The following is a 25,010-nucleotide window of genomic DNA, read 5'->3' as shown; positions in this document are numbered from 1 at the left end:
AAGAGTACAGTTAATTAAAACCAGGTGGCAAGGTCCACAAGGAAACTAAGGATGTGTTTTATTCCATGATGGGAGATAAAGGTTTCAGGAAGCTTGGTTTTGCTTGAACTTTCTTAAGTGGAGAAACAAACAAAAAAAGTGTATGGTGTTTACTTCATTATAAGTGACTTTAAATGTAACTGCTGACCCTATCCCCACTATAAAAAAAAAAAAAAGTGTGGCTATCATTTAAAATGGATAGTGTTGCATTTAGTGACAATGATTCCGTTAAAGAGCAAGTTTAGGTAAATGCCCTTTTAAATGTCCTCAGAAGGAAAATTTAAAAGGGAACCATATTCCAGTAGTCTGAGAGAATGCTTAGATGGCAGCCATGAAGCCCTTGGAGCGGTGGTTTCACACTGTGAGCAGTTCTCATGCTCTAGTACAGTGGGAATCTTCCCCTGATGCTTCTAGGTTGTGTGAATACTGGGAAGAGGAAGGGTGACCCCTCTAAATGGCTGGACCCCCGGGTGATGAGAAGAAAGGAATGTTATCAAAATTCCCTTCAAACGGAACTGAAACACCACAATGGCAGGTTACTGGAGGACAAAGCCTGCAGCGAGGGTGAGACCCCCACTATCAAGGAGTATTGGTTTGGGCACAGTTGCGGAGATGCCTATGTAAAAGAGAAAAGCCATGGTTAATTTTAAAACGGCAAAAAAAAAGAATTAAAAAGACAAAACCAAGACCAAGAGGCATGGTTTACAGTTCTTTGATGATCTGGTTAATTAACTTTTCACACTAATTGCACAGGACCTTGGAGTGTCTTTTTCCATTAGAGGTTCAGACTTACTCAGTTGAATTAGACCGAGGTCTAAATCTTTTGCCTCTGATTTTCTTTCTGTTGCCTCCCAGGTTACCTGAAAAAGATGGTTTATGGCTAGATTTGAATATAAATAAAACAATCGCTGTGTGTTTAATTACGGTATTTCAAGTGGGTGCGATTCACAACCAGCACCAGCCCAGAACAGAGGGCTTTAGAGCATTGTGCAGCCTTCTCAATGTGTCCAGTGAGCTGGTGCTACCAAATCCCATCATTTCCCATCCAAGAAAAAAGAACTGGATTCTCTCATAATAAATGCCCTCCTCTCTGTTGGGAGAAGAGCTTAAGACCTAACAAAAAAGAACAAGTCTTTACAACCAGGAACCACAAAATATAGACTTTAGGTTATGTGGACAGACGGGTTCAGAATGCTGCCCTATACCTTGCCAAGAGTTACTGCGAGGTCGTCCATTTTCACAGATGTCCGAAATATGTTTTGTGTCTGGAATCCTTTCACTCCAAGAATGAGAGAGTCCATTTGACCTGAAATTGAAAATGTATATATATTGTTCAAAAATATAATCAAATGAATGTTTTGAAATCAGTAAGCAACATTTCTAAGCATTACTGTGCATTAAAATAAATCAAGAAAGAAAAAATCTGAAATGAAAGAATGAAGAGAACATGAAAGTCTTCATGAAGAAGGCAGAATTACACAACATTCAATTTAAGAAAAGTCAAATACAATGGAACCCCATTACAAGAGTTTGTAATTGAAAAGTATCAGGATGCAAGGCAAGCCAATTACATTCCCAAGAACCATATATAGCAAATTCACTACATATTTCGGTTACATAACCCACGCAACAGAGTTATAATGGGGTCCCACCATAGATGTTTCTTAATTGTAAAGCAATGGCTTCCATTCAAATATTATGAGAACATGGACTTCCAAGAGATTTCATTAAGATTTGCTCAATTGAACCTGCCTTTATCAAAGTAATATTTAGGTTTTCTTAAACAACAAAATTATTTTCTGAGAATTGGCATTTTTCTCCACAAATATGTTCCCCCCAAACGTGACACTGTTGGTTAACTGTCCAATAACTGAAATGAGTCAGATGTTTATCATGGAGGTGTCTCTCACAAAGTCCATGTACCGTTAAGACCTTCTGCTCTTTGTGTCCTGCCATCTTTAAATGAATTGTCTACAAGAAGCAAAATTTACATACCCACCTTGTACCACATAAGAAAAGCATTTTGACAAACTACATATGCTTAGGAGGAGTCACATAATTTGGTACAATATTTAACTGTTTAAAAGTCAAAACCCATTGAGATTTTGCTAAAATCTGGTAATGATTCAAATTGATATTTTAAGCTCTTCTTGAAGTACTTTAGAAAATAGCACTGGACTTTAAATCTTTTCCACGTATCATACCAGTTAATTGCTAACAATGTCTATTTTAAAAGGAACTTTCTACTGATGAATGAAAATAAATGGAACTTAGCACAATTATTACATAATTCCCTAGATTTTTCAACACCATTTGCTAAGTATAGAATGACTCCTATTTTGTACAAAAGAACAACAGAAATTCTGCTGGAATTCATTGATTTCTACACTTCTTTACCATATTATTTAATTTAAAATTAAATACTTGACCAAGAAAATAATTATATAGTGACAGAATTTAAGTAAATCTTATTCTCTTAGCCAAAAACTCCCCAATAAATTAAAAGAATAAAATTTTTGAACATCCTACTATAGAACTGTACTCCTTATGCAGAAACTAATCATTTTACTTTTGCTTTAGGCTATGTTATTTGAGTAAAAACATCCTTCATGCTGAGGACAGTTCCACAGAGAGTTCCCAGATCTCACTAATTCCTTCTATTCTTTTTCCTGATGTTTATAAAGAGTGAGATCCACTGCAGAATTTTTACAGAGTATTTACTCTATTTAGAACTCCAGAAGAGATCATGTTTTTTCTCAATAAACTAGCAATTTCCCTTTCAGTCTACAAAGTAACTACTGTGCCCAAAGTTATGCAGGGGGCTATCAAATCTTTTTTTCTATACATTACACCCCTACCAATAAGTTTAAAGAAACTCTTCCACAGGAATATTTTAGCTTTTTTCAATGTGAATGCAGGTCTCATTTCCTAGAACATTCCAACTATTTATTTCTTCTGTCAGCTTATTTTATTAAGCAGTTATAAAGCATGCAGAATTTTAAATGGTCTTATACACCTTAAGATCCTAAAGCAAGAATACAGCATCCAAGTTTAAGAGATATAAATAATATATTAACCCCATTTGGACTGTTATAAAACTCAGGCAAACATTAAATATGCTTAAATTAATTTGGCAACCAAGCTCTAAGTTATAAAGTCTAGAATTAGTCATTCCAGGAATGAAAGGCAAAATCGTAATATTCAAATATATGATTCACAGAGAAGCAATCTTTTTTTTTCACACCAAGCTTAGCTTGATAAATTTAAAATTAAAAAAATATTCAATGCAGCATTATATTACCAATTTATTTTAACAACTGCTTTTATTGAAGCGTGACAGTAACCTTTTTCTTTGACTACCAAGCATGACATAAAGCTCACCATTTAAAATACGATAAAATACTATGTGTCGTTTCTTAGGCAGTATAAGAGCAAGATTGAAAAACCCTGGGGTTTCTATATAGATTTAGGGTTGTTATTTGCTTAGATTTGTTTTGTTTGGATTTCTGGCCTGATTTGTTAAACCAGTGGTTCTGAGCATATGGCATTTTGAAGTAGAGTAATCAAAGAACAAAGGATACTATTTTTTTTTAACATTCAAGAAAGAAGGAAGAAGTAATCAAACCTGCTGCAAAATAATGAAATGTTCTGACTAATGGAATAATGTGTGATGGAACAGGTAGAAATCTGAAAATGCGACAGAAAAGCAGACCTCTTCTTAGAACTAGATGCTGAGTTTGTGCTCACTCCAGGAGGAATGTCGCTATAAAAAGAGTCGCCATCTCCAGGCTCTTTTACATAATCTCCCTGGGGTAACTGTCTAAGGCATAATAAACATTTCAGAGTCAGAAAACAAGACACACACATGAGCACAGACATATACAAATAGTATTTTAGGAAAAAAGAGGTAGGGATAATGAGCTCCATGAATCAAGTCTATAACAACATGTAAGATTATTAATAAATGTGACAAGTTAAAGTCATTCTAACTGTAGAGGTCAGAAATGCAATCACTGAAGTCTTTACAGTCTGGATGAACAAATCCTTGCTTCAGGGGAAATACAGGAAAAGATGAGGTTTTTCACTGTAACTTCATTACACTTAGAGATGTGAACTGCTGTTTTGTCTTAAAAAAAAAAAAAAAAGACACACAAAAAAACCTGGTGCTGAAGGAGACATGTTGAGACAGACAGTCCTTGCCCAGATAAGGCATCGTTTTTCTCACTGTGGTGAGTAAACTATTCATAATTTCTAAATATTATATAATGTAACCTTGATTTGGTCTTAAAAGAACTGATTGATTTCTAAACTATGTTCTATAATTTAATCCAAATAAATTCTTATTCGAGTTTTCTGTTCAATTTGGAGCCTCACTGTTCATTTAACAGAAATATAATTGAAAGAGATTCAAAGGGCAATCAAAAATGTAATTCTATAACTGCACACTAGAATGTGTAAAGGAAGATAATGTAGCAAAAGGAAGAAAGGGTTGAAAAAATAACAGAATTCTTGTTGAGACTAGAGGAAGATATTTATAGGTGGCTGGTGGGTGATCTCCATTCTTCATCTCCAACAAGGGAAAATCTACATAGTCTGCACTATTACTGACCCCAGTCACTCTGAGTTTGAATTAACTAAGATTGGAACAGATTTTTATTACTTCTCCTAAGGGAACAGGGTAGAAAACTTTAGATAGGACCGCCTGGTCAACCCTCCTACCTTGGTAGCTAATCTGATCCTTTGCCAGTGCATGGCCCCCAGACAAACAACTGCACCTCAAACTTGATTTGGTTCCATTCAGCACTAAAGTTGGAGGTGGTACAAACTAGTGTTGGACTGAGAATTTTAAACAGAGCTGTACTTAACTAAGTCTTCAACAAAGGCCCACATTTGCTAACACCTCTTCCTATTTATTTTTCCCTTAGTTACCACACTAGTCATGGTTACTTGCTGATGCTAAATTCAATCCCTAAAATGTTTCGGCTGTTTCCTTGCTTATGCCAACTACCACATTGTTTTAAATGTTTAAAATGCTTGGTCATTCATTCTTTCGAATGACTGAATATGCTCTCTTATACTCTTTCAATGCTATATATTCACACATCTCTACAAATAAAATTGTTCAACTGATACAAAGCACCTATATTAATTTGTGTGATTAAATCTACTCCTCCCCTTTAAAGAAATCAAATTTCTCATTAGACTTGTATGTAAGATTGATTTTACCTATAATTCTTTGATACATATTCCTTCAAAATATTTTTAACCCTTTAAGTGACTTCAGCTCATAATCGTAATCTTTCTTTTTCCCAGTGTATTATGAAACATTAATTTTATAGGAAAAGCAATGCAATGTAATCTTTCTTTTTCCCAGTGTATTATGAAACATTAATTTTATAGGAAAAACAATGCAATTTCCCCATATTTATAGTGTTAATAACACAGGACAAATGATATATCTGCTTATGCAAGAGCTCTTTAAATCTCTGGACTCATATTTTCTGTCTTGCCTCCTATCAGTAAAATACTCTATCAATTCTTTGAAAAATGCTCTCAATAAAATCAAAATTCTGTAAGTTGCCTCAGGTAGGAAAATTCCCTTTTGTATCATATTAATATTTATAAAAGAATGCCAAAGAACATCCTATCAACATTACATTTCCAGTAATAATCCTTACGGCTAACAAGTCATTTCTGTCACTATTACCTTTAATGATAATCTTTATAAACTGATGAGATGTGCCTCACTAAATTCAAATTAAATAAAGATAAGTTCTGACTACACTTGATCTTGCCCATTAATCTATCCCCCAAACTACTCTCTCTTTACATGGTTCTGACATTGGGGCACTTACCAAGGGCTCACTTAGCTAAGACTGCAGGATTAAACGAACTGCCTCTCGCAATGGATGGTGTTTTTTTTTAATTTTTTGTTCATTTGTTTGTTTGTTTGTTTTACCTAAGCACATTTTACCAGTCCTTCAATGTAATTTCTCTGCAGTCCATTGTCATCTTTTACACTGTGCACAAACATTCTAAATGCTAAACATATCATAAACTATGGGCTTCAGTCAAAGGGTTGAAAGGAAAGTTTAAGTTCAATGAACTCTGGGGGTATAGCCTTGCTTTTATCAGCCCAGGCAGATTAGATTCCTATCTATCTCTACTGTGAAGTCTCCAAAATAAAGAAACTACTCTGCATTCTCCTTAAAATTCCACAAGGAATGCATGTAACTTTCTTCACACAATAAATGCATTAAAATGTTAATAATAGATGAGGAACTTTGTTAAAGATCTTTTAAGAATAATACTTAACATCCTTCACTGTCCAGAAATTTATTCTTTTTTCAATATCCAATTACATATTATTACAAACCTATTTCTTCTTGATTAACCTTTAGTGAAGATAGAGAGTATCAGGTCCCCGTGATCAATAAAATACCATTTCATCATTTATTATAAGAGATCATAAATGACCAACTAAGTAATAGCTTTAAATTTGTTAAAATTGAATTTATTTTTCTAGTCTTTATAGTTTCCTTCCTAAATTTTGCTAGTTTCAATAGAATTTTGAAATTAGGTGGCCTGACCAATGCTAAGTTTTATAATGGAAAAATTACCTCATATTTCCAATATCACATGCAAATATTTTAGACATATATATGAATTTCTTTTATAAATAATGACCAAAAGAAAATAAAAGCTTATTTAACTAAATTCTTTTTCCTCAGAAAGGATTCCTGTTATGAGGGAAGTCTAATGTTTCCTTAAAGAGTCCACTGAACCATGATATTTAACTTAATAATCCTTACACATACTCAAAATGAGATTACAATGAAAAAAATTAAGTCTTAACCTTAATGCTGAAGGAGCCATTTCTCCAAAGCTTTGTAGGTGTCTGGGCTGTCTGCTATTGGAATTGTTACTTTTCTGTTTGAAGAAATATTGTGTAATGTGTACTAAGTCACACTGACAGATGCATGAGTATCACTGAAATAATAATAATATTTTTAAAAAACTAAGAAAGGCTTGAAAAAATAAGGAGGGAGGTTCACAAGCAGAAAGTAAAGTGGCTAAAACAGGTGAGAGATAGAAAAGAAATGGGGAAGGGGGTTTCTGCTTAAGGTATGGATCAGGAAGACATGATCTAATTATTTATTCTAATTCACAGTATGTATGTTCAGTGATGTATGTTCATTTCAGACAAAGGAAGAGAACATTGAGGAATGTGGATGCTTTATAAATCCAAGTTTAATGAATGTTTTCTTATCCTATTGCTATTTGCAAACCTGCCTGAAAACCAAAATTCAAATTTCTAATTCTTGTTACAAAGTACACAGCTGCTAAGTCCTAAAGCAATTATGGTAAAATAGAAACAATAGCATCAACTGAAAAAAAATTATGGAGGTCTTCGTTCCTGGAGATTTTAAAGTAAATAATCAATAGCCGTCCTTCCAACTATATGACATCTAAGAATTCTCCATGGCTCCACAGTCCCATGGTCCTACCCTTCACAAGACGACACTGGCAAATTTAAAGTGATACCGTTCATGTATGGCATTCTGTCTCCCAGAATCGGACTTCTATTTCTTATTAGGCACTTGGTAAACAAAAAGAAAAAAATGGGTTTCCTTCTCATCTTTTTGCCAGACATGAAATTAAACCTATCACACATTCCTTCAATATAAAGAAAACCTTGAGGACACATTCTCTGGTGGGAAAATTTACCAGGTTATCAGGTTTCTTCACAGCATTACTTGCCTGACGTTTCCAGTAATTTGAAAGTTATGTTCAGTTTGGCATTTCTGAGCCACTGTATCATCAGTAAGAATCTGAGAAGTGGCTATATACTTAATATGCATTCAATGTCAAAGCAAACCCATATGTTCACCAATGCTTTCATACCAGCAAGTACAGGCCTTACTCATGTCAGGAATGCTGCTTTCCTCTTTGAGGACAGCCATACCTACCTACCTCTTTCATTTGAAGATTAGAGAAATGCAAAGTCTTCAGAGACCACACATTAATAACTTTCCTTACTAGAATGCTTCACAGATTACAAAGAACTTCTGTCTGTTTTTAGAGTTGAGGAAAGTTTAAATGGTTTCCCAAGACCACATACTAGCAAGTGGATTTCTGATTCTTTTTCAATTGGTTCTCCCACCATGGAACCTCAAAGGAAAACTTAATTTAACTCAAAACTCAAAATTCTTATTTCTACTCCCTAGCACATCTTTATTGGAATATCTTCAGATATTTTCACAAGATTGTAAATTTCCTAATGCATGCTTTGGTCTATTGGCCTTACCACATTCTCTATAACCACTAACATATATTCTAAAAAAGGACAACCCTTCAGAAGATATTTATACACTCACAACTTCCTGATCTAAAGTCCCTTCCTTGCTGTTTCTCCATTTTAAGAATTATTATACAACCCTGAGATTCATTAGCTATGGACAAGGGCAAAAATAAACAAATAAATGTTGTGCTGAAACATAGCAAAATATAAAAAATTATATCTGCTGAAATGCGACAACTCTCAAAATATGCACTAGACTCCAACAGAGTGGCCAGACTGATGAAATGGTGACTCAGTAATACCAGGAGGCATGAAATTACATCAGGCACAAAAAAGAGATTTCTAGCATAAAATTTTTCTTAACTGTACCTATGCATATATTTAGTTAGAATAGGAAATTGGTGCACAGGTTTACATATTTATCATTTTTTGTAGTGTGGGCAATTACTTTATTCTGGAGAATATCCCTGGTGAGAACACATCTTAGAGCACCATAACAGCTTTGCTTATGTTACTTATTTGTGACACTGTGCTTTCCTTTTTATATAGTCAGCAATATTAAATTACATTATAGCCTTAATTCCTATGGAAATGGAGCTAAATCATCAGTTTTTGATCTTGGTATTCTGACTTTATTTTTCACTGAAGAAAGCCACCAAACTTACACTTCTGATATGGCTGATCAACTTCTACCCAACAGAAAGCATAAATAGCTCCAGCTCTTCTCCAGTCTTTTTGGACACAAGAGTTTAAAACGGGTCACAAAGAAGTCTAGTGTTTTGTGGGTTTTTTAAATTTAATTAATTTTCTTTCAATTTTACTTTCTCTACTAATGGTAGAAGTCAGTTACTCCAGGGCAAGGTCAATATTTTCTAATATCTATGGCTAACTGACCAGGATCTCAATGGGTACCCTGTAGGTATCTCTTACGGATAAAACCTTACAGGGATTTTAAATTACAACATAGAAAGAAATAGAACAAGTTTAAAGTTCTAATTTCTGAAAAAAAATTAAAGCCGTGGCTGGGTCCTGAAAAAGCGTCACCACATTTATTATGTCTTATTCCTAATGTGCCTCAGGCATTTAATGGAACAGTTGGAAAAGGTAAGTAAGTTAGGAACCTGCATAGGTATCCTGAGTACAAAACTAGTACCATATGATATGGTCTAGATTATCAATTTCCAGGATATTTTAATTTTTTATAGCAATAGCTAATAGTATTCATAATTTTTTAAATGTAAAAAGTGAAGGATGTACCCCAATATGGGCTAATTTAGATTTAGAAAAAATAGGCAAGTCTTACAGGACTACATGAATGCTTTGTATCTCTTTTTACACTGCTGGTTAAACATAGATTTTAAGGTTATGATGAATGGAGTGCCTGACTTTAGGGGCTTTTTTATTAAAAAAAAAAGTGCACTGGGCAATCAGAGATTCCAACTATGCAAATTATTTCTTTCACTACCTGTGCAATTACCTAATCCATACAAAAAAATATTTTCTTATGCAGCGCTAAAACAGACTCTTCAAATGCCAAGACATTCTCCTGACCACAGCACTGTGCCCGTATAAATTTTATCATTTATGAATGAAAGTTACTAATATAACAACAGTAACAAAAAATAAGTTCCCTCAGAAAGTGTTAGGTAATAAGGGTGTTATAAACATGAACAAAAGCCAATCAACCAATGTAAACAAAGGTGACACCTTAACATAAAGGAATTTTGTTTTAGGTAGAAAAAAAAAAATCAACTCCAAATATATATTACTATAAAAGTAACACAAATAAGAACTATTAATTATACTATTGTTGGATGACAGAACCATGAAAACTAAATAATGACAGATCTATTTTAAATTAATACATTCCACAGCAACATTACTAAAATTATCATTTTAAGGTCATAAAAAATCAAGATTAGTTTATGACCACTACAGCATAAAAACAAAGTGAACTTGATTTACAACTGTATATATGAATTCCAAAGATGCTAACAGGATTTAAACCTTTCAGTTTTCAGTTCTATGTTCAGATTATTCTCATCACATACCTCTGTTCTCGATAGTTTCTTTTTACGGACAAGAAGAGAAAGAGAGAGAGAGAGAGAGAGAATTAGTTACCTACAAAAGTACATTAAGAGAGACCAGTAAACATAAGAGCTCTAGCATTCGTTGAAAGGTCTCCACTAGAATTTCTAACTGCAGAATTAAAATGGGGAATAAAAACACAGTCTCCCTCTCTCACACACACACACAAATTTCACTTCATCTTTCAAGGAAGTGACACCAAAGGGTTAGTGACAGTATCTTCAAGTAACCATTGTTTAAAAGCATAAAGCTTCAGTTATTAAAAAGTAATTGTTTCCTCAATGTCAATTGTATATTAAACATTTAGTAATGTCCTAAAGTCAACCCTATTTCAAATACAGGTTTTCAGACATGTACATTGATTTAAATCAGGAAATTAGTCAAGTTACTTATATATATTAACTATGTTTTCATACAAATAAAAATTACAATCATTCTTTTTGGAATACATACCCCAAACTAAGCTCTTCCTAAGAATTTCAAATAGGAAAACATAACTGGACACAAGAACATTTTGTATATGATAAATTAGTTATCATAACAGCTAAACAGGTAATTAATTTATCATACACAAGAATAATAATAGAATTCACAACTGTTATGGACCTCCCAAGTCATCACTACTTATTCACTGAAGCTTCACTGAAAGCTACATTGGAAACACTTTGTTCAAAGTCTCTGTTTTTTATTTGGCCATCTCCTAAAATAAAATTGCATTAGTTTCAGAATAAACCATTCTGAAACAAAAATGTGTTCTAGAGAGTGTGGTAGTGAGGTGCCAATGATTTTTAACTTTTAAATCAAAAAAGTCCATTTAAAACTTTCTATCATGACCTAATTAGGTGTTAATATTTTGAAGACGTGTTGGAAGGTCAAGCAACTGAGCAGTAGGCTCCTTCCTCCAAGATCAAGGCTAATGTTTCCATATGGATTTCGTTTGTAGCACTTTCACCTGCCAATCTATTCCATGCACTGTCTATCTCATTTAATAATGAGTTCATGAGAGTAAAAGTGTCAATTTGATACTTAATATTTTTAATTCCTGAAACCATAAGATAGAAGAGAAAAATAAGCCAAAATCTTTCTATTCAACATGTTTTACTTTTTATTCTCTCAATCTGATTACCTGAGTGGTCCACCAGTTCCAAATGAGTATTCCTCATTTCCTATTCCTGCCATTCCCCCAAGGCTTGGAGAAGGGGTAGAAAGTTTAATTGGAAGGATTAATGAAAAAATGAGTTCTCAGGTCCTAAATTCATTTTGGAATTTGAAATAGAATATGTGTAACAGCATATTCATGAATTTAATTCATGTATTAAAATTTCTACATCCTTATTCTATTTTTACACATATTTGAATAAATTTAGTAACACTAAAACTTTCATCAGTCAGGTTCAAATTATTTATGAAGAGAATACTGTGGTATGAACAAGATTTGTCTTTTTCCTTAATAATCTGCAAAGTACATACATTCAGAAATGAAAAAAGTGAAACCACTTAAATATCGTAAAACTAAGAAATGATATACAGAAAGAAGTACTTTTCATTCTAATCATTAAAACAAACAGACACAGGTAATTTCATTAGCAGTAGGAGTAGATGTTTAGGTTTCATATTTCTGAAAGGGTAATTTTTTCCAAAATTGTAAACATGAAATATCAATTTGCATCAGTAGGTGGCAGAAAATCACACACCACAGAACTAACAATTTTGCTTTCCCTCTCACATGACCAAATGAAACCACTGAACTACTTCAAAACAGCAAGGTTGTGACGGCAATTACTACATAAGTCTTGTATCAGGGAAGTCAAGGAAATAGTGTGACTCCAAGATGGGGTTAATTCACCTGAGGTGTGAGAAGAGCTCAAACAATATATATACAGAAAAGCCTTTCTTTCAGACATGTAATTTTATACTCCAAACGCTATGCTGAAATCAGCCTGTGCAAATGTAAGTATGCAATGTGCCTAACGAACTGCACATTAAAAAGGCATATAGGTACTGAGTATCTATGAGCTGGTACAGAGCTAGGTACCCATTTAATTAGGGCAAAGCATTACCACTACGCTGTGCCCTCCTTCGCTGTGCTATGCCACGTTAACTACATTACGCTAAACTTTACCCTGCTGTCTGTGCTATTCGTTAATACAACCTTGCACAAATGTCTTTCTGCATTTTAATACTTATAACATACAAAGTTTATCCTGGCAGTCAACTAATTGCCCTCTCCTTTCAGCCAAAGAAACTTTCCGGGTTTTGATCTCACAACAAGCAAGAGCCACAAACACTTTTAAGGAAGTTTCTGTTAATTCAGTTGGCTTAAAACCATGTCAGGGAATAATAATAATAACAACAACAGCAACAAATGATTATATAATGCCTAGTTTATTGAAAGGTTTTGGGTAATTTTAAAGTCTAAAAAAGTCTAATTCCCAAGTCTTTTAGTAAGCCAAATTTGATCTATGAATTAAAAAAAAAAACTATAAAATGGGCTAATAGGCAGAAAGTCTAGCAAAATTTGCAGGACTTCTTTCCAAAAGGAGAAACACCCCAAGCCTGGGGACCTGATACAACATTTCAGAGATCAGCAGGACTATGATTTTAACTTGAAATATTTTAAAAACTTAAGGTGCGTCACATTTAAGTTTTACTTTATTAAACATAAATAAGCTATTTGAATACTAAGGAAATTTTTCACATCGTAAGATTGAAGTACTTGAAAAGGGAAATGAACATATTAAGTATACAAATAAGTTTGGAATGTGTGAAGTCATTTACTTAGCTAAATGCCTAGCTAAGGGGATCCAATATTCAAAAGTTATAAAATGTGTAACTTTTTCAAGTTTATAAATAGAACCAAAAAATTGTAAGTTGAACTTTGAAGCTTAAGAATTAGGTTTCTAAAAGTTGTAACTTACAGTTGAATTTCAATTTTAATAAATTACATCTCTGAGGAGTTTTTTCTTCACACAAAAACACCCACATATGTAACAAATAACAATGCCTCCTTCATACTGGTTGTGGAGAGGTTTTGCTCTTTGCAGGATGCATGGCCACAGTGAAAGCACTCAGGAGCAGATCCTGCTGTTGTTCTTGTTGATATGACCTTTGTTATTAAAGCGCTATGCTCTCTAATTCACTATCTTGCCTAGATTTGGGGGAATGGGTTTAAGTCAAGAGAACCTGCATCACTAAAGAGCAAACCAACACGGCCTTTGTATGAGACACGATTTAGATTGATTTTACTTCATGCAATGGTTTTAAGAAATACTCAGTATTTTTAGAATAGAAGGGAGTTATCTCAAAATCTAAAAAATGATAAATTATTATTACCTCTAATCATGCCAAGAATAATCATTGATTGAATATTAAGCCAGACTTATTTTCACTGCAGGTATATTTATCCAATGATACAAAACTTTCTAGATGTTTAATTCGTTTAGATAAATACTTTAAAGTATAGTTTGACAGTAACATACTGAGCCATTTCACTTACTTATAGCCCCATGCAGTTATTCCTAATATGAGGGCCAGCACTAAAATGGTGCCAGCAATTATGCCTATTATAATATTGGTACCAGCAACACCTGGGGGGAAAAAAGAAACAATGAAGATCAGTGTATATAATTGAAATTTTGATATAAAATTCTTTCAGGAACTTCATTCTCCAGATCTGTAATCATCACACTAATAACATTATTTGTTTTAAAAAGTGGGTATTTTTTTCTTTGTACAGTTTTAATTTTAGAGAACTTTTTTTTTCAAATTTTATTTATTTATTCAGATATAATTGACACATAACATTATATTACTTTCAGGTGTATGACAATGCTCTGATATTCGTATATACCTTGAAATTAAAAGTAGGTATTTTTCAAGGGAAGAAAAATCGACCATAACTTAGCAATCCATATCCATTGTTTTTTTAAAATAAATAGTTATTTCTGTATGTTCCCTGTTAATTCTTGTCCAAGTGCATTTTGCACAGTTTTATTTTCCATGTATTTTTCTGGAAAATATAATAAGGTCATTGAACTAAAAGAAAGAAGAGTAAAGTTAAGGGGAAGAAAGGAGGGGTGATACTACTGTATCACCATATAGCGTAGCATCCTCTCGGGAGGAATATTTAGAAATCCATGTTCTTTTTGACCCTGACCTCTTTCTCAGAAATTCTAGAAATGCTGTTGTTCCTATCACTCCATTTTGACAACCAGTGTAAGGTCCTTATTTTGTGTGATATTTTGTCTATGTAAATATAAGCTTCTAAAGGGGGAAAACATGCCTACAGATGAACAGAATCAGGGCTCAGGGGGTGTAGATGATAGAAGACTGTAGTTCCCAGTCTTGACAGTAATGGCTGTGGCATCCTAGAGAAGGAAAAACCAAAGGTAAGATAGAGTCTGGTGAGCTGGAGGTTGGTGCTGGTGAGGTGTGAGAGCGAGGCTACACCAGACTAACAGGAAGCCAGGGCAGGGCTGGAGCTCAGGACTGGGCAATGGCACTGTTGTGTCTGGCAGCATCCACTGTCAGGCAGGCTGCGCTGCAATCTTTAAGGGATCACAGCAGTGAGAGCGGCCCAGTGAGTCAAAGGCCTGGACAATAAGTGCAAGTGAGAGCCCAAGAGCAGAAAAGGCCTGGCTCTGATACCAGGAGACCGGTTTTGCTGATAATGACTTATACCCCATGTTAAATTTCAGGGCTCTCACCCAGAGCAGCTCATACATCTCATTGTCTGCTGCACTCCTGAGGAGTCCTTCTGGACATCAAAGGTCAGTAATCATGGGTGACTGGAGCAGATTCCAATTCCCCATGACAGAAATGGCAGCCTCTCTATCTGGGAGCCCTCAGTAGTCACGGGGGATAGCATGGCTCGGGCATCTAGGAGACTGGCCAACTCCACTCTGCCCAGGTCTTCTGTGGGATGGGTGGGTACAGATGCACGCCGGGACATTGGGATTTTCCTACTCTAAGACCTAGCCTATCTGTGTACCCTTCCTTTCCTTCCAGGGATTTAACAGGGATCAATAAACCTGAATGCTATTCCTGATTACTTCTAAGCAATGGTATGACTTTTGACGAGTTACTTAAATCCACGGACGTGAATAGCTTCATCTCTGTTTTAACTGCTGGAACCACACTACTATTGCTAAGACTGAGGATGCCAAAACCCTAATCATTCTGTGAGTTTCATTATTAAAGTCACATTGGCTAAGATGTTTAACCTGTATGGATGATTAGAATGAAAATAATCATTTTCTCATTCTTTGGAGGTGAATGGACATCAGGATTTCAGCATTATTTTATGCAGAAGAATACTCAATAACGAAATGATAAAAATAGTTTAAAAGGGGACATTCATCTCCAAGGTATCTATCTGCATTTAATTTCTACTTCTCCATTTGGGCCACTCTAGCTTTTAGAACTGCACCCACTGTTTGTTACACATGTCGAACCCCTTCCAGGCACCTTGGCCAAGGTTACTACTTCTAGAATTACCTACAGTTCAGGCTACAGAACTGGAGTTGAATATAGATGAGGTTCTTTAAGAAAGAATATTAAAGTCAACAAAATATTTTAAAATCAATTCTAATTTTTCCTCATTTATTCAGTCCCAATATATAAACATACAAAATATATAAAATATAAAATCAGACACTTAAGAATTTTGACTACTTTCTTCATTGAAAAGAAATGGTAGGGTTTGTTGTCAGCACCAAATGAGTACAATACTTGGAAAATCTCCGTCTGATATAGGACAAGATCCAGCTAAATCAGGTGACTAAGTTATACTCAATATTTCATATCATTACAAGTTAATGGAAACAATCAGTTTCATAATATGGGCCCCAAGTGTATATCGTAATTCATTATTATGCGGATTTAACTTATATTTGAGTTATATAAGAATAATCGAAATGAAACTTTCAGAAGGGCAGTTTTCTCCTTCCTTGTGCATAACGACAACATAATGGGACCAAATTAAGTACCTACCATTGCCAGACAGAGTAATGCCAGCCTTTGCATCATCATTGTAAGGGAAGTAAGTGCTGCAGTCCTCACCTACCCAGTGTCTGTTACACACACACTTCAGCTCATTACTGCAAACCTGAAATCCAAAATCAACCTAGAGTCAATGCCAAGTCTCTGGTGCAGAGGCATGAAAAATAAACATTAATTTCTAATTATTATATGCCTAGAATTTGATGGTCCTGAAAATTTATTGGTACTTGCTTCCTACTACTACTTTATATCTTACTCAAGTACTTAAAAAAATATTTTCTAGAGATCAACAGTTGACCCAGAGGGAACAGTGAATTTTAACAGAGGAATGAATTTATACGTCTAAAACAAAAATCAATGAAATGATTGGTTTGAATTTCATTAACTGAAATTTTATGAGGGAGATTTAAAAAACTAAGCAGAATTATAATCATTTGCCAATTATCCAATACAAAGTTTTCTTTCTTCTTCTTCTTCTTCTTTTAAAATAAATTTATTTATTTTTGGCTGCGTTGGGTCTTTCTTTGTTGCTGCGTGCGGGCTTCTCTCTAGTTGCGGCGAGCGGGGGCTGCTCCTTGTTGCGGTGTGCAGGCGTCTCATTGAGGTGGCTTCTCTTGTTGCGGAGCACCGGCTCTAGGCGCATGGGCTTCAGTAGTTGCGGCGTGTGGGCTCAGCAGTTGTGGAGCATGGACCTAGTTGCTCCACGGCATGTGGGATTTTCCCGGACCAGGGTTTGAACCTGTGTCCCCTGCACCAGCAGGCGTATTCTTAACCACTGCACCACCAGGGAAGTCCCTAAAGTTTTCTTTCTTCTAAAGAAAGGATCTTTATACCAAAATTTTATTCATCTTTTAGGAAGCAGATGAGATAAAGAGAAATCTGACAAAGAAGAGGGGAGGCCTGAGGCTTTGCAGTGGTCTGAGAAGAAAGCTTCACAAAACCGTAACCTGGGCACCTCAGCCCAAGCTCTAGAGATTAGCTACCTCAGGGTCATGGAAACTGAGAATTCCCTCAAACAGAACCTAGGAAAAAAATTCACATAAAATGGCACCAAATTTTTAAAAATTATCAGACAATAATGTCTTCATTTATATAGCCAGGAAACAGAATCTATACCTAAGATCCTGTGATTCAAAGCAACTTTGAAAGGAGTGGGAAGTAGGAGAGAATTCAGTTAGGGTTAAGATCAGAGAAGCGCTTCAGGAGACAGATTTTGACTGGATAGGTTTGTCTTTTGTCTGCTTGAATTTGCCAGAAGACAACATACATGCAGATCTAAATGTAACTATAAAATATGATTAACAAAGTGCAGATTTCAAATTAATTCAGATTAGCAAATTTCTGCAGATTAACAAACATGCAGGAAGAAAAAAAAAGGCCTGGGTTTGAGACCCCACTTCACCACTATCTTTTCAACAGACCATAACGAGGCCAACTGGTTTCTCCAAGTATGTTTCCATATCATACAACAGCACCAGTGACATAGTGACAAGAACAGTGACACCGATGTACAATGATCATAATAAACCCAGTCATAGCTAATGTTATTGGACACTCACTATGTCACAAGGATCGTTTTAAGTATTACATATAAGTTACAGGTGTTAATTCATTGATGCTTCACAACAATCCTGTAAACTAGGCAATATTATTATTCCCATTTTACAGAGGAAGAAAGTGAGTCACAGAGAGGCTAAGTAGTTTGCCCAATCTCACCCAGTTAGTAAGGAGTAGAGCTGGGATTTAAACTCAGACTGATTCCAAGCCCATACTCTTAACCTACCTGATGTATACTATATAGAGAATATCTACTGTATTTCTCATTTTAATTTCTGTCACATATACAGAGTTATATTAAAAATACATAGAATATAACTTTTATAATAATTATGCATAATTATTAAAAATTATTGGATGCTATTTGCCACCTGATTTATTTGTGTCTATCACTCATTTACTCATTCCATAAACAAATAGTTAATTGACACAACTGTGTTTCACACTCAGGACTTCTAGATGAATAAGATACAGTTATTCATTAGCATAATGATCAAGAAAGAATTCCATTATTCTTTTCTCCCATCCCCCCAAAAAGCATCTCTCCCTAGCATTCTCTTCTTTATTAAGGAAAGAAGACTTAGCAGATCTCTTTATAGGAGCAGAACAACTTACTACATGTCTTCTCTATTCTCCTGTGCCATCAGAATCCCTATCCTTTGGCAAAAAGTAACAATTACTAATACCTCCCTAAGGAAATTCTTGGCATATCCCTTAGGGATATACATGGAATGACCAGGATTGAAGGCTTACAATTCCAGGACAGGGGTCCTTTACCTCAACTGGATAGTATAACCAGTTTAAGCAAAGAATCCAGAAGGAGAATAAAAAGAAAATCATAGCACATGCCAAAAGAAAAAGAAGAGGAAGTTTTCGTTAGTGTACGAATTCCTAACTGAAAATGTCAAAACTGGAATCACTAATAGAGCATGTTTATTTAACCTATAAATTTACTTATACAGGACCTACATTATCAGATATATGACTTAACATATAGAATTTGGTCTTTTAAATACCACCATTCTTTCCATTTATTTCTGAGAAACATTTCCTTAATTATTCTGCTTCTATTTCTAGAAGTTATCCTCAGCAGGTACCTACTGTTGTGGCCAAGGCAGTTACTTATGGTCTGTTCTAACCAGTCAGTGCCTGGATCATACCAGTTGTTAAATATTGTGGCCATTGCCCCTGCTTTGCACTCCCTTTTTTATCCCATTATAGTTTGTTAAAATTTGTCTCCTAAGTCACTTGTAGAAAACTAGCATTATATTAAAGATCAATTTAACCTAATAGGAGAGGAAGATGGAAGAATTTGGTCAGGAACATTAAAGTTTTTCATATCCCCAGGCTTTCACAGATTACACGGCAGACATATTCAAATGACTATGACCACATGACGGTTCACATACCAGCTAGAGAAACATGGACAAGCATGTTTTCGATCATTACAGAAATAAGCAGTTTAGGGTCTTGTCTGTTTCTGTGATATAAAAGGACTGAATAGTTCCCCATGGTGAGGTACTGAATACTTACTCCATTTCCTGAACAAACAGTGCCTTCTTTAGTGCTTAAACAAGTACTAAAGTTGAAGGAAGCCACAGGAAGACACCTGTGTTCTAAGCACATCATTTGGGGACCACAAGGTGTCCCATCTTCCACATAGCCAAGGTCTACATCTTCGTCAAGCTTAACATGCCCACCACTAAAAATAAATGGAGAGCAAAAAGAAAATGGGATTCCGTGAATTCATTCATCTTGAGAACATGCTTAAAAACTTAAAAGTAGGCAATATCACTTTCTCTATTTTCTCTTTATTACTAATAAAAAACAGTAGCATAAACATTTTCAACCTTTAAATGGAGACAGAAATTGAATCTTTTGATCTAATTCCTTTCAGAGATATTGATATATCTTAAGATTTAAACATAATTATTATAACAAGGGCCTGAATTGAAATGGTTTTATCATTTTGCCTTGGCTATCACGTACAAGTCAAGTAAGCCATTATTACTAGCATTTGACTTGATAAATAAGTAGGTTTCAAGATGTCAAATATATTTCAAACAAGGATGAGAATTTTTGGTTTGGGTTTACATTTCCCAAAAAAGATTGTTCTATTAACAAATTACAGCTGACCTTTGAACAGGTGGGGTTTCGGAGTGCCACCCCCCCCCCGCAGTTGGAAATCCAAGTTCCACGTCCACAGATTCAACCAATGGGGAGTTGTGTAGTGCTGTAGCACATATTTATTGAAAAAAATCCACGTAAAAGTGGACCCTCATAGTTCAAACCAGTGTTGTTCAAGGATCAACTGTATATTTGAGAAGACTATACTACTGCAACAGCTATTTAAAATAGCAAGCCCACATATACAGGAAAAAAAAATAAACAGGATAAAAATAAATAAATAAACAGGATGGGAAATGAAAATGTATATTCATAATCAATTTATGCATATGGTACCATGTCAGTGCTACTATAAAAATCTCCATTCTTTTTATTTTTAGCAAAATTATGCATGCACATGGAGACAAATTGGTTTTTAAAATGCAATAAAGTGATCCACTGCCCCCTACTGCTCCATATTTCCCTCCCTGAAGGAAACCAGTTTCTACTCTTAATTGACTCATTTGTTTTTTATGTACATATCTTTAAATAATGAGTTTGTATCACTATTTTTAATTTTTCCATTTTAAGTATTATCAATTGACTTCCCTCTATGGAATTTGAGAATTCTTCTCTCCCCTACCTTCCATCACATATTTTGTTGATCGATAGTTAAATCAATAACAAATTGTGCATTATTATGATTATGTAAATGTTATTTAGTTGAGTGATATAGTACGCCATAATTAAACCCCTTTCTTTTCCTTGTACAACTTTCTGTTTTCCCTCAGATTAGCAAGTCTCTTATTTGTTTGTTGAAGTATCACTACTTCAAAATTAGTCCAATTCTGCTGTCAAAATCTCCACTTAAGATGTGTCTGAACATCAGTTCACCTTCCTGAAATAATCTCTCCTGCAGTTTCCACCTGAAGTTTCCTCTGCTCCTATCTGATTTGGTTGGCTCTGCTCCTGTAAATGGCTCAGAGCTGGACATCTTGGATTTCCCCTCACGATTCATTGGAGGATTGCCATATCTCTCTCCATGGTGAGTATCTTGTTTCCTAAATTCCCTGTGTTTCTTTCTTAGTTTACTTCTTCATTTTGTGCAGCACAATTTCTAATAGCTTCCTGAGAAAGGACATAGGGGAGTAAACTCGGGGGAAACTTGCATATTTAAATGTGACTTTATTTTCTACCCTCACACTTGATTCATATTTTGCCTGGGTACAGAATTCTAGTTTGGAAATCATTTTCTCCATTGTCTTCTGGATCCCAGGGCTCTTGTTGATAGACCCTAAACCATTCTAATGCCTGATCCTTTCTTTCTTTCCTCTCTGGAAACAGTTGGGATCCTTTTCTTTGTCCTAAGGTTCTGAAATTTCCTAACGATAAGTTTTGATGTGTCTCTACTTTCGCTCATTGCACCTTGCACTTGGTGAGCCTGGCAATATGGAAATTCAAGTCCAGCAGTTCTAGATAATTCTCTTGGAGGTACTCATTGCTAATTTCCTCCCTGCTGTTTTCTCTGTTCTTTATTATTTCCATTCCAAAATGGGGAGCTTTGCTCTATGTTCCCTTTCTTTGCCTCTTTGCCCTATTTTCTGGGAGATAATTTCAACTATTGAATTTAATTTCTGCCATCGTGTTTTTAATTTCCAACAGCCTTTCTTTTCTTTTCTTAATGTTCCTCATTTTTAAAAATAGCACTCTATTCTTGTTTCATGATAGAAATGTCTTATCTCTGATAAATGTTGATAGCTGGTTGCTGTATTTTCTGTTGTTGGTTTCTCTCCCTCTCTCTCTCTTTTTTCATGTTAGAGTCTTTCTTCACAAATCTGATAATCTGCTCATATTTGAGTTGGGGAACCAGACAGATGATTAGAAATTCTAGGACTTTCTGACTGAATACCAATGAGGCTGGACCACTTCTATACAAATCTGATATTGATATTTCCTGCTGTCCTTCAGTTTGGAAACCTTCTGTTTTATTTTTTGCAGACTGTAACGCTCAAATCTTTCATGGGAGGGTGAGCAATCCCCAGTTTAGCTGAGTCAGGGAAGCAATCTGTGGATCTAGCAGCTTCTCTAACAGACTTCACCTATCTTCTTTATTTTAGATCCTTTCCCAATCTCCAACTCGTTTACTCCCTCTTCCAGAAGTAGATGACACTGCCCATTTTTGAGCTTTTCGGGACTGACAGTATGTATTGGGTCATTTCTTGGTTTTCCCCATTACTGACTTAGGACTTCAGCTTTCTTAGTTTTTGTTTGTTTGTTGTTTATCTATTTTATTTTATTTTTAATTGGTGTACAGTTGATTTACAATGTTGTGTTAGTGTACAGCAAAGTGAATCAGTTATACATATATCCACTCTTTTTTAGATTCTTTTCCCATATGGGCCATTACAGAGTATTGAGTAGAGTTCTCTGTGCTATATAGTAGGTTCTTATTAGTTCTCTATTTTTTTTTTTTTTTGGCGGTACGCATGCCTCTCACTGTTGCAGCCTCTCACTGTTGCAGCCTCTCCTGTTGTGGAGCACAGGCTCCAGACACACAGGCTCAGTGGCCATGGCTCACAGGTCCAGCTGCTCCGCGGCATGTGGGATCCTCCCGGACCGGGGCACGAACCCGTGTCCCCTGCATAAGCAGGCGGACTCCCAACCACTGCGCCACCAGGGAAGCCCTCTATTTTTTATATATAGTAGCATGTATATGTCAACTCCAATCTCCCAATTTATCCCTCTTACCCCCTGGTAACCATAAGTTTGTTTTCTACATCTGTGACTCTACTTCTGTTTTGCAAATAAGTTCATTTGTACCCTTTTTTTAGATTCCACATATAAGCGATATCGTATATTTGTCTTTCTTAGTTTTGATAATCATCTACCACACATCCATTTGCTCTCCACATTCCAAAATTTTGTTGCTGTTGTTTCCCCTCCCTTTCTCTGCTTCCCTGTGGATAAATGAATTCTAAAAAAGATCCATTTGGTGTCATTTTAGTGGGATTTCAGAAGGGAGCAAAAGAAGATGCATATATTTAATCTACTGATTTTACCCAGAAATCCTCTTTCATTTCCCTTAGTAAGAATGAAATGCAAACTAAACCCTGAAAGATTTTACTGACCAATTAAACATAACTCTAGCCACCATATAACATTCCGCAGTCAACTAATTCTCTTCTTTTCATATCTTTTCTGTCAAGATTTCCTTAATCACCTCTATGGACTAGAGTCCATTTCATCTTACTAAGATACACATGGACTGAAAACAGAAGTAATCCTAAGCTATATTCCTGGGAAATAAGATGACTAATGTTCTCATAGAATGGTTAGACCATTACCTGCAGTTTAATGTTCTTGCCTGCTGTACAACTAAAGTAGATGTGATTTCACCATCGAGTTCTCCAAGCCTCGGGATATTACCAATGTTCGTACACAAAAGGTAACCACAAAGCACATCCCTGTGTCAAAAAAGTATGAAGTATTTACTTTACTTCTTTCTCCAAAGACATAACGTAAAGTTAGAACAATAACCTTATCTAATTTTAGCATTTGTTTTTTATCAACTATACTATTTCCTCCAATTATAAGCAAAATAAAATGAGCTCAAATTAGTTTACCCCTGCTTTAAAAAGTGTCTTCTCTGAAACTCTTGTTGGTGCACCAAAATCCCAACTGTGTTCTAGCCTTTCCTTTATTGTCCATTTAGTATTTATCTAAAGGAAATTACCCATGAAATAGACTTTTTTTATATCCAAATCTCTTTCCCCATAACACATCACTGGATATACTAAAACATTTATAAAAATATTTGATAAGTGAATGAATGATCTTTGGATGAGTATTCTTTTAGAATACAGTGCTTTCTTCAACCTGTGGCACCAGAATTAAAGAAGAGATTACACATTTCATATACTTTGTAGATTCTCAACAACATAGGCTCATGATCCCTTTTTCAATATATGTCACTACTCCCCCAGCTATCACATACAATTCTAGTTTAACTTGTAAAATATTTTCATTTGTGCTAAATACTATCTTACTTATTCTCTATATTTAACACATTTTAATTGTTAATAGAATAATGATAAACACATGTTCTAATAAATATCTTACAAAGACTGATCAGCAGGCCAGCAAGACTATATATGGAAATATTAGGCTTTACCAGATAGAAAAAGAGAAAAATTAAGACTTGTATCTATCACCAACACAGAAAAATATGTATTATTTCATTCTTAAAAGATATTTTTTTTAAGTTATGTCATTTTATTATATCTATCATAAATGAAAATGCTTTCTTAACATAGAAGAGATATGCACTGAACATTTTTTTGTTGGAGTTTACTAAATACTTTAGGATATATAAAAAAATTAGACATGATTTTTATCCCCAAGGAAATTATACTCTGCATGAGAAGAGAATCATATACATTAAACACTTATAAAACATAGAGTTGGCAAAAAGGACCATAAAAATAGTACAAAGGGCTGTGGGAGTTCAGTGGAGAATAGGGAGAGGATTTATTTCCAGAGTAAATCCAGAAATAATTTACAGAGAGAGCATTGTCCAAGCGGGGCTTTGAGGATGGCTAAATTTTTGGCTGGTAAAGGAGTGAGTATAGAGGGTGCTTCCTAAGGAATGAATAGCACACACACAGGCGTGGAGGTAGGACAATAAAATGTATTAGAAATAGCCAGGTTTGCTAGACTTTGGAAGAGCAGAAAAAACAAAATATGTAGGTTGGGGCCAAATTGAGGAAGAGGTACAGAGCCAAGCTAAGGTTCGATTTTGTTTGTTAAGCAGGACAGTACGACATTCAGCAAAGTGGTTAAGAGGGAGCTCTAAAATCAGACTGCTGGAATTCTAATTCTGCTTCTGTTATATCCTAGTTACATGACCTTGGTCAAATTA

General features: G+C 35.0%; 1 protein-coding gene across 19 annotated transcripts in view; it reads right to left on the bottom strand.

Annotated features, from left to right (window-relative positions):
* ADAM22 (ADAM metallopeptidase domain 22) overlaps positions 1 to 25,010 on the bottom strand; it is a 246,631-nt gene that overhangs the window by 20,164 nt on the left and 201,457 nt on the right. For 7 of the 19 annotated variants that reach the window (XM_033420547.2, XM_049714745.1, XM_049714748.1 and 4 more), the window contains exons 22-28: positions 23,437 to 23,556; positions 19,520 to 19,688; positions 16,421 to 16,535; positions 13,926 to 14,016; positions 10,393 to 10,410; positions 1,245 to 1,345; positions 833 to 899 (exon numbers count right to left, since the gene is read on the bottom strand). In XM_033420547.2, coding sequence (XP_033276438.1) covers positions 833 to 899; positions 1,245 to 1,345; positions 10,393 to 10,410; positions 13,926 to 14,016; positions 16,421 to 16,535; positions 19,520 to 19,688; positions 23,437 to 23,556 — 681 coding nt within the window. Of the gene's footprint in view, positions 1 to 832; positions 900 to 1,244; positions 1,346 to 3,664; positions 3,860 to 10,392; positions 10,411 to 13,925; positions 14,017 to 16,420; positions 16,536 to 19,519; positions 19,689 to 23,436; positions 23,557 to 25,010 lie in introns of all 19 variants that reach the window. The other 12 variants (XM_049714741.1, XM_049714740.1, XM_033420545.2 and 9 more) reach the window with 3 other exon arrangements.

Source organism: Orcinus orca, chromosome 9, assembly GCF_937001465.1.
Source record: "Orcinus orca chromosome 9, mOrcOrc1.1, whole genome shotgun sequence".
NCBI lineage: Eukaryota > Metazoa > Chordata > Mammalia > Artiodactyla > Delphinidae > Orcinus > Orcinus orca.
Note: the sequence above shows the minus strand (reverse complement) of the source record. Positions and strands in the feature narration are given on the sequence as shown.